This window comes from Lycorma delicatula, chromosome 6 (genome assembly GCF_047948215.1).
Source record: "Lycorma delicatula isolate Av1 chromosome 6, ASM4794821v1, whole genome shotgun sequence".
NCBI classification, from domain to species: Eukaryota; Metazoa; Arthropoda; class Insecta; order Hemiptera; family Fulgoridae; genus Lycorma; species Lycorma delicatula.
Window position 1 is genome coordinate 89,333,894 of NC_134460.1, and position 13,169 is coordinate 89,347,062.

At 35.0% G+C, this 13,169-nt stretch overlaps 1 protein-coding gene across 3 annotated transcripts in view; it reads right to left on the reverse strand.

Annotated features, from left to right (window-relative positions):
- LOC142326722 (uncharacterized) overlaps nt 1-13,169 on the reverse strand; it is a 146,645-nt gene continuing 133,476 nt past the window's right edge. For all 3 annotated transcript variants that reach the window (XM_075369369.1, XM_075369370.1, XM_075369367.1), the window contains 2 exons: nt 1,423-1,586; nt 1-314 (listed from right to left, as the gene is read on the reverse strand). In XM_075369369.1, coding sequence (XP_075225484.1) covers nt 237-314; nt 1,423-1,586 — 242 coding nt within the window. In that variant the 3' untranslated portion in view covers nt 1-236. The remainder of the gene's footprint in view (nt 315-1,422; nt 1,587-13,169) is intronic.

Sequence of the window (13,169 nt, forward strand, 5' to 3'; positions counted from 1 at the left end):
TTTAATATATTTATAATATTTTGCTTATTTTCTAATTAAAATTTAATGAGGAATAAATTAATGTAAAAAACATTTACAGTTTTATCTAGATTTCGCAGTTAGTAGAATTTTTAAATATCTATAAATTTACAGTACTTAATTTACAAAAATATTTATTTATAAAAAATATTATGCATATTTACACTACTTTACTATTATATTCGTTTTTATATTACATTATTTAAAAAATTATAACGTTATGATCTTGAGGAGATTTCTGAAAATGGTGTTTGACTTCTGGAAATGTCCCATTCATGTTGTTTGATTGATAGTCCCTGAAAAAATAAAATAATATGTAGAAATAAGTAGTACTGTTTAATTTTTTTAATGAATGTAATTGCTCTACATTGAATACAAAAAAAAATATATTTAGTATTCTGACGATAATTTATAAATATATGGAAATGTTGAAAATTTATGTTTGAAAGATGATGTATTTGTGAAATTTTTAAATTTATAATTAACCAATTTTTTTTTTATTGTGCAACTGAGCACTGTGGTTCCAATTGACAGGATATAGTTTGTGTTGTATCCTGTTACTGTATGATTGTAGGATATAATATGTGTTCCTTGCACCCAAAAAAGATGCAGGGAACACATAAAAGTTATTGCATAGTTATATAGCTTCAATACTTGCTAACCTCTTAATAATTCAAATAACACCAGTATTCTAAATAAAAAGAATGAGCTGAACAGTAATTAAAATAAATTAGCAAGAGAAATGCTAAAGAACAAAAAAACTAAAAATATAAAACTAGATGCACATGTAAGTTATTAAATAATTCTTCATTAGTAGATATAGTAGAATGAGTTAAAACAAATTAAGTGCAAACTTGAATAAATAATAATAGAATAAATGAATATTTAAAAAAATAAATATATATATATATATATATATATATGTGTGTGTGTGTGTGTGTGTACAGAGTGTTCCAGATATATTCCCCAAATTTCAGGTACTGATTCAGGACACCAAGATGAACAAAAAAGTTCATATCGATATAAGTCCTATTTTGCTTTGTTTTCTTTCTGGATGACATTTTGTGATTTTCAACAAAAAAATTATTTCTCAGGTTCGGATAAACCTACTGTAATTAAATAAAGCAAATCCAAAACTATAGTGTCTTATTCTAGAAAATAAAAAAATTTGAAAATGTCGCCTTTAAAAATTTCAAAATTGCGACTATCTTAATTTTTTAATTTTCAGTATCTTTGTAATTATTTGTTTGATCAAATGTTTATTACAAAATTTTATTGACACAGACAATTAACCCAGCAATAAGCTTGTGTACTGTAATGCATGCTGATAATTTTTTGCCTGTTTTTATTTCCTCCACTAAATATAATAAGAATGATTAGCAATAAATAGTAATAGTAAATTACCTTTCTCAATGATGTTAATTGTTCAAGTACATCTCTCACAGAAACAATTTCTGTTTTTTCTCTCACTACATTTTCAGTTGGTTTAACCAGAGTGTTTTGTTGTTGAACCCTGTTTGTTATCCGTTGTCGTATTGTATTACTATTTATTACTCCACCAAGTCCTCCTTAAAACATTTTAAAAAAATGTCTACATTGTCATGTTTTATTAAAAACAATAAACGTAACTGAGATGATCTTATTTCTAAATTATAAGGATTAAACTGATAAGTTTTTTTTTATATGTTTGATGTTTCATTGGCACAGAGTTTCTTTTCTCTGTTTTCATAAAGCCTTTCTCAAAACTGTATATTACTGTTATCAAACAATTTTTTTTTTTATTCAGATTTATTTTAATGAACATCATGACAAAATTGGATAATGTTTTAAAATAAGTATTAAAAAGTAATTTCCTTGATTTCAGAGTATCTAAAATAGATGATAATTGTTTATATAAAAACTACTTTCAACTGACACACTCATTCATTACATATCTAATTAATAATCATCCCATATGATACTACATGCAGTTTTCTATAATTACATGTATATTGGCTAATATGCATGTCTTTATTAGCCAACAGACATTGAATAATCAGTAAATATCTGTTACAGGGTAATGACACACTTATAGACAACATACCACAGAAAATACAGGATGAAATAAGAAATATACCAGAAATTGAAAGCAAGAGTACATAGTATCAATGTAACCAACTAACAATCATACAAATACACAAGATTATACAATAAACTGACAAAACAGTCACTGATAATAATAGCAACCCAGGAGTTCACCAATCAAATTTTAATAATTCCAATAACCTCAACTTGCAAATTTTTCAACATGTCTGGACACTTTGAAATTTACCAAAGCAAAAAAAATTTACTAAACCTCAAAATTTTACAAAAAAAAACTACATTTAATGAACAAGTACAACATTGAATAAATATTTTATTCAACTAGTAGCAGTATCTAGTTTCACCCAGGTAATAATCTGCTTTCATCATTCACAGAAACTGTAAATATTATTTCCTGGAAAAATTTATAAGCTTTAAATGGATACAAAAAACAATTTTTTTAACTATGTGCATGAAGAATATTTGGTAATTGTTAGGTGGTTTTTTAAAATGGATGGAATACTGCAATATTTTGAATTTTGTTAAGAGGGGGTATAGAGCAGCTACTTTTGAACTTTAGAGGGTATGAGGCAGCTGTTGTAAAGGTAGAATCATTTTGAGAAATATCAGTTCAAATATCATAATTCAATTTTCAGGAGATAGAGGCATCTGAAAGGCAAGGGGGTCAAAATGTGCTCAACCAATAAAGTTTACTCTGATTCTGTAAAGTTTTGGAAGATATTTCTCAAAAAATAAAACAAAATTCAAAAAAAGACATTTTGGATTATAACTAGAAGATATGAAAACTTAGGGAATAAGAAAAATTGAACTTCTCTTATGTGAGAATATTTTAAAAAGAATGCTTTGAATACAACCTATTTCAATTGTTAATTGAGCGGGGTTAGAAGGCATGAGTATTTTGGGGTGCAAAAAAGCTTGAACCTTATTTATACTTTTTTCCGAAGGTAGAATACATTTTTAAAAGAACATTTGGAATATTGGCAATTAATATTTTCATTAGCAGAGGGAGCTAGAAGGCTAGAATCCCTAAAACCTCTTTAAAGAGCAATTTTTTTTGTACACCATTGTTTTGGCAAGATATACACAAATAAAAATTCCAGTATATTAGTATCCTTTCAGAACAGTGAATGCTCAGCTCTTGAAAAGTACTTCAGTGTGTACAGATTATCTTCTAGTACACTGACATGAACATTTTATAAATTGAAAAAAAAATTCTGTAAAGATAAAGCAAGTTAAGTCCAATGCCTCAAATAAGCTCACTTGAATGTTTAACATGTAGTTCTGGTAAAATAGTGAACAAGAAAGGATAAATTAGAGAGCAAAAGTTAGTGTAATTGCTATTGGAAGGGATAATATTTGTAAAAATTAACAGTGTTAAATTTTTTTGTATTTCATTTATTAATATATTTTATTTAAAATGATTTAATTTTTATGAAAATTTGTAAAATCCTTTCTTAGATATAAAGAAAATTCAACAGAAGGGTGAATTCCATTACTATTTTTGTAATGGGCACAATTACATTTAATCATATATCAATACTTGCTAGATTTCAGCAAATTTTGATATACAGTAAACTTCCTTTGATCCAGCAAGTTCAGAACTTGAAGCATGCCATATTACAAAATATTCTGGATTACAGGATGAATGTCTGGGAAAAAAGGGAAGGAATTAGGACTAAGCAAAAAAATGACAATAAAACATCATTTTTATTATGTATTAAAACAGCATAAAAAATTCTTCAGTACAGTATGTGTAGTAAAACCAAACAGTCCACTGTAGGCCTTAAAAAAATGAAAACATCATTTTAATTCTTTAAACAGAATAAATAGAGTTGCATAAAAAATTACAGTATTCAATTCAGTACAGTAAAGTAAGTGCATTGTACAAAGAAAAATGAAAGTGAGCCTTTTTTTGTACGAAGTTGATAAAGAAGACTTTTAAGTCTGCGGGGTTGTTCTTATTGGTAGAAACCATCATAAACAAATATCGATTACTGGTTTGTTTTTTAGTCTTCTCTCTTCATATTTTTCAGAAGTTATTTCATGTAATGTCGAGTTTCATTATTTTAGCATCATTGAAAGAACTGCTTGCTGCATTCAGCAAATTTCATAAATGTGTTCAAGGCATCGGCTCCTTGATTCCAAATGATATTTGATTCGTCCACGTCGTCTTCATCTGAGTCAACATCTTAGGGAGCTGTTGGATTGACCACACTCTGTATGATGATCTCGTCTGTCAGAATTTCCTCTTGCCTCATTTTTATATGCTTTAACCCACTTTCTAATTTCTTCTCGAGTCAGTTGTGATATAGGGTTCTCTAAAGGTAAATCATGTAAAATCTCTTCTAATTCATCATCAACAGTTTAATTTTCAATAATTTTGACATTTTTATCCATTACTTCAGGCCAAAGTTTACACCATGACTTTTACAAAGTTTGCTGTTGTACTCCACCCCAAGCCAATGCAGTAGCCAAAGATTTGGAATTTTTATTAGAGAACTGTCCCAGAAAATCCTTAAGATTGCAATTTGATGCCAGTAAATTCTGTACAAAGTAACACCTGTAGTGTGACTTAACCCTCCTTTTTTCACAGTCGTGTACCTCTCAGCTCATATGGCCTCTGGGAGTGGCCCGTACAAAATCCCTTGAACACTTGCACAGCCAATATGAGTGGCCGTAACATTTGTATGCTATAAATATAGTTTTAAATTGGTCGCTATTCACATCCTTTGGTCACTAGGACTTGATAAAACAAAGGATTGTTTTGTATGCAGTGTCAAAAGTGCTAGTGGAGCAAGGAAATGTACCAAATATATGTGTAAAACATGCACTGCACAACCTGGATTGTGTATTGGACAATGCTTCGAACAGTACCATACAGCCAAAATCCTCAAGGAATAAAACACTAAACAAACATTTGCTTTATAAATTTTCTGTTTTTTATTCATATTATTATTCATGTAATATAATTTTTTCTTCGGCCTCATAACACAAAGCAGTTCCAAACTCAACACCTGTATTTTCCTCTGTCAATAAACCAAAACTATTTTTATTATTCCAGTTTTTTTTTTGTATTTACCTTTACTCATATAATATTAACATAATGTTTTTGTGAGGACTAAAAAATTACACAATACCATGTTTTTATTTTAAGATTATAAATAAAAGTGTTTTTTTTTTTTAAATCATCCTACCTCTTCTTCTGTAAATGCTCTTTCAATGTCTCCATTTCAGGTAATAGTCGAGAAAATGATTCCGAGCTATTGCCAGCTGGCAGCCGAGCTGCAGCAGACAAGTGAATGGCCACTGGCAGTGGCCATATGACCTGAGAGAATTATACATGTGGAATATATTACAAGTTATTTGGGAATGGCAGGTGGCCACTGACAGTGGTCATTCAAGCACCCCAAAGGATTAAAATTCTGTATCACTTCTGAGCTGGCAGAGTCTTTGAAGAACCAGTTTTTTAAACAATTCTTGATTCATCCACATACTAGAATGTGCTTCATATATCACAGGTAAGGTTTTATTTTGTGATTACCCGTCAAATTAGAGTGGAGAAGTACTGTTAACTGATCTTTATTTTTCTTAAAACCTTTTACACATTTCTCACCACCTACAGCTAGAGGTGGAATTTGGTAAGCAATGCCACAAAAGGCCATTCTCATCTGCATTGTATGTTTGGCAGGTTGTCAGCTCATGTTCATACAAAATAGACTTGAATTTAATTTGAACTCCCTCTTCCTCCTAAATTTTAACTCTTCCTCCCAAATTTAATTCTTCCTCTTCAACACCTGCAGATTTCAACTTGCCAGAAACATTTAATTTCCTGATACCATGACGAGTCTTAAAATTCATTAGCCAGTCTTAAGAAAATTTATAATCCACATTTGTTATGTTAAAATCTTGTTGAAATTGTTTTGTTTTTTCAACAAGCATAGGGCCAGTTATGGATTTACTTTGTGAAAGTTTTGCTGAAAACCAATTGTACAAAACCGATTGTAATTGGTCTGACTGGGTTTTTTTAAAGTTTAGCTTTATAACAATATTTTTAAAAGTTTCTGATTTGCGAGGCTGTAAAGCCTGCTCCGTAGGCGGGAGATGAGCAACTATTGTAAATTTAGAACCGGTGTACTGAGATCATTGTTCCACTCCGGTGCAGGCTCGGCTTGAAAATCACATCCCAAATACCTAGGTGTCCTTGCCTCTTCTCAACTTCCACATGGCCACCCGAACTTTCACCACTAAATCGATTGGGACAGCCTTTCCCATTCAGTGGTAGCCTCGTAGGAGGTTGTTTTTAAAACACCAGTGCATACTATTAAGGCTCTGCACTGGGCACTCCTTAAATTTTTAGTAAGTGCTCGATTTCTTTCCAACCTAGGTGCCCAAAAGGACGCCGCGTAAGAGGCCATACTTTCGAAGACACCTCGGTACACCAAGTACAAATGAGGTCCGACAGCCCGTAATCCTTTCGAGCAATCCTCCTAAGCTTGTGCATCACAGAGACGGCGTCTGCGGCTACTTGTCTAATGTGGTTGCTAAACAACAAATTTTCATCAAACACCTAGGTACTTATGTACTCGAACTCGGCTGATTACACAGCCTTTATACTTAATATCGGGGTTACGACTATATGATAATTTTTTTTTTCTCTTTTCCCTGTTTAGCCTCCGGTAACTACTGTTTAGATAATTCTTCAGAGGATGAATGAGGATGATATGTATGAGTGTAAATGCGTAGTCTTGTACATTCTCAGTTCGATCATTCCTGAGATGTGTGGTTAATTGAAACCCAACCACCAAAGAACACCGGTATCCACGATCTAGTATTCAAATCCATGTAAAAATAACTGGCTTTACTAGGACTTGAACGCTGTAACTCTCGACTTCCAAATCAGCTGATTTGGGAAGACGCGTTAACCACTAGACCAACCCGGTAGGTATATGATAATTTGTCTGTACCCTTCAGAAGCGTATACTTCGTCTTGGGTACAGAAAGTTTGAATGTCCATCCAGCCCTCTGCGGTTGACAAAGCCGCCTGGGCTCAGTCTACTAGCTGCGGCGTGAATTATCACGAACTAACAGAAGGCAGTCATCGGTGAAAGCCTGAGCCGTGACCACTTCTGGGAATGTCAGTCCCAGAAATCCGTCGAATACCAGGTTCCATAGCAATGGATCGAGAACAGAGCTTTGCGGGCATCCCATGGTGACGGATTTTTCCACAATCAGGTGGGCATCCTTAAACAGAGCCGTGTGATCAGACAAGTAGTCACGTACTGCGGCCTGCAAGGCTAGGGGAACCTTGCGGCGTTCCAATTCATAGAGAACAAAACTTCAATACAAGGAAGAATTGCTGCCTCTATGTCAATAAAAATTGCCAAAATATATTTACAATCGGCGCTTTCCACCTCGGCAAGAGCATTTAAGATGCAATCCTAGGTGCCAACCCCTTTCATGAAGAGATACTGGCCTCGATTTAAAAGAGAGTTCATATCGATGTTTTCCTAGAGCCATTCCACAACCAGCCTTTCAAGCAACTTGTCGATTACCGGCAAGAGGCTGGGTCGATAACTGCCGTCCTCACTCGGATCCTTCCCTGATTTTAAGAGCACCCTCACCAAAGCCACCTTCCAGCAAGTCGGAAAGCAACCTCAGCTTAGGCATCCCGAGTACAGAAAACTCAGATGATACAAAATATCCGAGTCGAGTTGGTCACTATCTATATCTAGGGGTTCTACAGCCCTTACGCCAGGGAACGGTGTCTCACCCGCTCTAACGCCGACTTCTACTTCACCATCCGAATTATCTGAAAACCAAGTATCCAGGAATGCCTGGTAAGTCATCACAGATGTTAACGTGTAGTCCCGACCACCACACCCGCATCGAACACTGGACAGCACGTGCAATGGCTTTGGACGTTAACATGACTTCATGAGCTGCCAGGGGTTGCGCTGCAACTCGCGCATGGAGTCTTGCCAAAACTTGAGTTTGGCTTCCTTGATGGCATGAACGTACTCACTACGGACGCGCCGGTAGTTCCGAAGACTCTCAGCGCGCACGACGTCAACGATAATCCCCGTTAGGGGGCGACGCCGGTATCTTCTACGCGCGGACCTAACTCTTGCGCGCAGCACGCTCAGGTCAGAGAACCACAATTTTTCCGGGTATCCGCCTGTGGCTAACAGAGGGCTCCTCAGAAGCGGAAGTCACTCGCAGATCAGCGGACGGGCTACTACTTAAGAGTCCGTCCATTGGCCGAGCTCGCTGTAGAACCCTATCGCAACCAGTCTTGGTAGCCCGGCCAAGTTGTTCAGTCATCAATTCCAGCTCCTCCTCCTTGTGCTCCATGCGCCATTCTAACCCTGTAAGGCAGCCGCAACCTGCCCTGATCCAGGCCCCTTAGGTTATAGCGACCCGAATCTGGAGCTTTTGGACCGCCACCGTAAACGATACCATAGGTTATAAGCGTATGATCACTCACACTGGCCCTGGGCCAGACAGTCCAACTACTTGTACACCTAAGCAGATCGCCCGTCACCAAGGTGACATCGATGTAACTTTCCCCCAGTTCGGAAGAGATAGTCGGCGGTTGTTCTGCCTCATTAAGCAAACAGAGGTTCCTGGCTTCAACGAACTGTGCGAGACCCGCGCCTCTGGGGTGAACCACTCACTGACCAGGCGGAAGGCTTGGAGTAAGCGTCTAGACCAACCAGCACTCTGGTACCTGGGAGACCGTCCAGAATCCGCCCCAACTTCGCCAGCAAGTCGTCGATACTACATCCAAGCTGGAAGTATCCCGACACGAGTACGACATCGAGCCGTACCCCTCGAGACTCGCACGACGGTGAATTGCTCGTTAGAAAACTGGGGCATCCAGAAGACCCCCAACGAGAGCGAGTGGACTATGATCGCAGAGAGCGGCCGTTCCCCAAGAGATTGAATAACATCAACTGCTGTGGAAGCCAACTACTCTATCCCCGAACGTGTACGGCTCCTGGACCAAGAGGACCTCGAGGTCGTACTCCTCAAGGATCCTCATGGCTTCAATGGTGGCCGCCCGGGATTGATGCAAGTTTAACTGCCCCAGGCCCAAGCGTTCAATAAGGTGACGACCGTACTCGAAAGCCGAAACTGAAACTGAATATAAAACGTCAACAAAGACGCAGTAAGGAACACATGGTCTCCGCAACTTTACGCTATCACCCGAATGTAAGCGCTCTATTATGTTTGACGACTGCTCCCTCTAAGCATGCTGTTCCATCCGACGCAACGTCTCCCCCTTTCGCCTTCGATCGCATACGAGCTTGGACCAGACGTGATTGCTTGTTTCGTGACCAATAGGATGTCGAATTAAAGGAAGTTTACTGTATTAGTTTTTACAACTGAATTAAATTCAGTGTTGTGTAGAAGTCAGTGGCATTATTATACTTTTAATAAATAGAAGATTTAATATTGTTGACATGTTTATTTTACAGAAGTATACATTTGTATATTTCTATAAAATAATTTGAATATACATATTAAGGATATGTGTATATTACATTAACATTTTTTATAATTAGTTTTTTAAAATAAGCATCAGTTTATAACTGATGCTTAAAATATAACTTATTGCAAAATAACTTAATTGCGTTAATAATGTTTTAAATACAATTTAAAGAATTCTGCATACACACTATTGTGTATATTAGTCCTTTAGTTATTTATTTACGTTAAGAAAATTTTTTTCAGAAGAAAAAAACGCTAACAACTAAATCTTACGAATAAACGTAATAATAACCAAAAATCATAAAAACTCTGAACTGTTTTTTTTCAATTTTTTAATATTTTAGTTTAATCTTATAGGAAGAGATTATTGCTAGCAGGTTTAACAATTTTCAATGGTGATTTCAATAATTTTATACTGTAAGATTATTAATTCAAGCAAAGCGATGATATATTTCATGATCTGTATATTTTTGATCTTACCTATACAGTCATAGCAAAATACACTTATTTTGCCTACAGTCCTTTAACATATTTCAAGGATGTACATTACGTTAGTTTTGTATTATGTGACAAAATGAAAAAGAATTGGCCTTTTCGCTGCACGAATAATTAAATAAGTTAACAAAACTGCATTTTGGAGTTACAGTCATGCAAAGCTAAAAATATTCATAAAAATAAAAAAAATGATCGCGATTATGTAATCACATGTTCGAGGAAATAAAGCGGCATCTCCTTGTGAGGCTTTAAAAATGTATGTGGAACGGAAAAGATCTGATATTGTCTTCTTCTACTACACACAGAAGTGTCGCTAAGTTCTCCTGGGACTTTCATAACCTATTCTACTCGTGAAGATAATGAAATAAATTCGTATAAATGATAATGAAATAAATTCGTATAAATATATGTCCTAAAATTCTTTGTTTGCGAGTTACGGCTAATGAAAGATTTCGCTCGGATTTCAGCTACATCTGTGAAATGAGGTCGTACTGAAATTTTTAGGATGTTAATTAAGGAGCAGAATTAGTGATTTCTAAGGTTTTCACCTGAAATTTCGAATAAAATAGCTCCTAGAACTGTATCTGCATTACTTTTGAGAAATCTGGGGTATAAACCCTATTTTTTATGTTTGATGTAGTTTTGTTAAATGGGTAATAAACATATAAAACTTTTTAAAAAACCTTGTAGAGAATTTAATTCAAAACAAATTGGTTTGATAGTTGAATAGAACAAAGAGAATAACAGTTGAGAGAACAAAGTAGAACAGTTGTATAGAACAAAGAAAATTAGAATTTTATTTAAAAACCAGTACATTACTACATTTGTCAGAAAAGTACTTATTTGATGTGCACAAAAACCCAATTGTTTTTGGTGATGTGGAAAAATTGTAAACAAAATTTTTTGTTAAAAGATTAAAAAAAATAATAACAGGAAATTACACAACTGAAAATAAAAATAAATAAAAGGCTTACATAATAGTTTTAAAAAATTTTTTTATTAATGACAGAAATTATTGTTTCTTATAATTATTTGAAAAATAATTATTTCAAAGATGGGAATAAAATAACAATAGCTGATTTAAATCATTCTGTAAGGTTCATTAAGTATATCTGGTACTGTGAACCCGATCTGTTGTTTGCTAAGGTTTTCTGTGAATTTTATTTTGTACGTGATCGGTTTGCCACTGCAGTACTTATTTACAACAGAGGAATACATTGATATGGTGTTCTCATTCTGGGTGTGTGTAAAATATGAAATAGGTTTTCCTAATTGCTGGATACCAGACCCAAAACAATTAGCGCAACTTTTTGCAATCTTCGGGAAGCAGTTGGGTGCATTACCTATTCGTACCAACTACGACCTGCCCCACATGACGCTGTTATTGATGAAATTATTACCAATGCAGTTCAGTGCAGACCAGGCGTCAATACACGATGTCTTTCTAAGAGTATAGGTATTTCGCATTCGTTGTTTGGAGGAACTTAAACAAAACAAAGTTTTATCCTTAGTTCAAATTCTACACCCAGGATACGGACCGCTTCGCTTTGAGTTTTGCAACTGGTGGAATACAAATCGACAATTCTACAAGTATGTTTTGTTTACTGACGAGGCAAATTTCAGTTGAAATTGCGTCAAAACTTACGCAGTGAGCATTCATGGGCAGAAGTAAATACTCATAAAACGGTGAAAGGCAATTAAAATTTTCAACACCGATTTAGCGTCAATGTGGCCTTGTTCACAATCAGCTGTTTGGACGTTCATATTACCTGGCCACTTAAATGCTGAGGCCTATTGCACTGTCTTCAATAAGAATAGCTGTAACTGCTTGAAGATGTTTCTCTAGCGCCGAGACGCAAAGTATACTTTGATAGGTGGGGAAGCGCAGCATGATGGCGCGCTTCCCCCCACCTATCTTGTGCCACTTCCATTCCCTTAAACATAATTTCCTTGAGAAATGTATCAGTCGTGGCGGTTCACATTTCTGGTCACCAAGATCCCCTGATGTAATTCTTTTAGATTTTTGCGTCTGAGGATGGATGAAAAATATTGTACACAAAACAAAAATACATTCTCGTGAGGAATTAATTGTCCGCATTATGGATGCGACTGAGCAACTTAAGGACAGCCCTGAAGAACAAGAAAAAACAATAAAAGAAAACATTACAAAAGCGTGCCAAGAAGAGTTTATAGTGGCGGGCTCGTTTTAGAACATTTATAATAAACTGGTAAGTTACGTATACCCCCAATGGGTTGGTCTAGTGATGAGTTCGTCATCGCAGTTCTAAGGTTGAAATTCTAGTAAAGGCAGCAGTTAGTTAATTGTATACGTATTTTAATACTACATCGCGGATACTGGTGTTCTTTGGTGTTGGTATTCAATTAACCACACGTTTCAGGAACGGTCGGCCTGAGACTGAACAAGACTACACTTCATTTATATTCATACATATAATCTGCATTCATCCTCTGAAGTATTAATTTACGGTGGTTTCGGAGGCTAAATAGAAAAAAAGAAAGAAAAGTCAGTTTCGTATAATGCACTTTGGTCTTGTGTACTGTTTCTAAATAAAATTCGAATTTTTATAACCTTTCTTTATTTTATTTAAATTATCTCACATAATTTTGTTCGGAATTAAATTCTCTACTAGTTTTGTTTAAAATTTTTACGTGTTTACCCATTTAACAAAGTTAATGCACGTCAAACATAAAAAAAACTGGGATTTTTACTTCAATTTATAGGTTTTTAGACTAGATTTTTTAAAAATTACTGCAGTGTTCTGGAACCTATTTTTTTCAATTTTCCAGGTTAAAAACCATAAGAAATCACTAATTCTGCACTTTAATTAACGTCCTAACAATTTCAGTACGACCTCGTTTCACCGGAGTAGCTGAAATCCGAACGAAATATTTCACTAGCCGTAACTTGTAAACGAATCATTATAAGATATGTTTTTATTAACATTTTACATTATTTTCACGAGTAGAATAGGTTATTAAAGTACCTGTAGAACTTCGTCATACACACACTGTCTATTAGAATTAGACGGTGATGAATGTACGTAATAAATTTTACCTTTCTT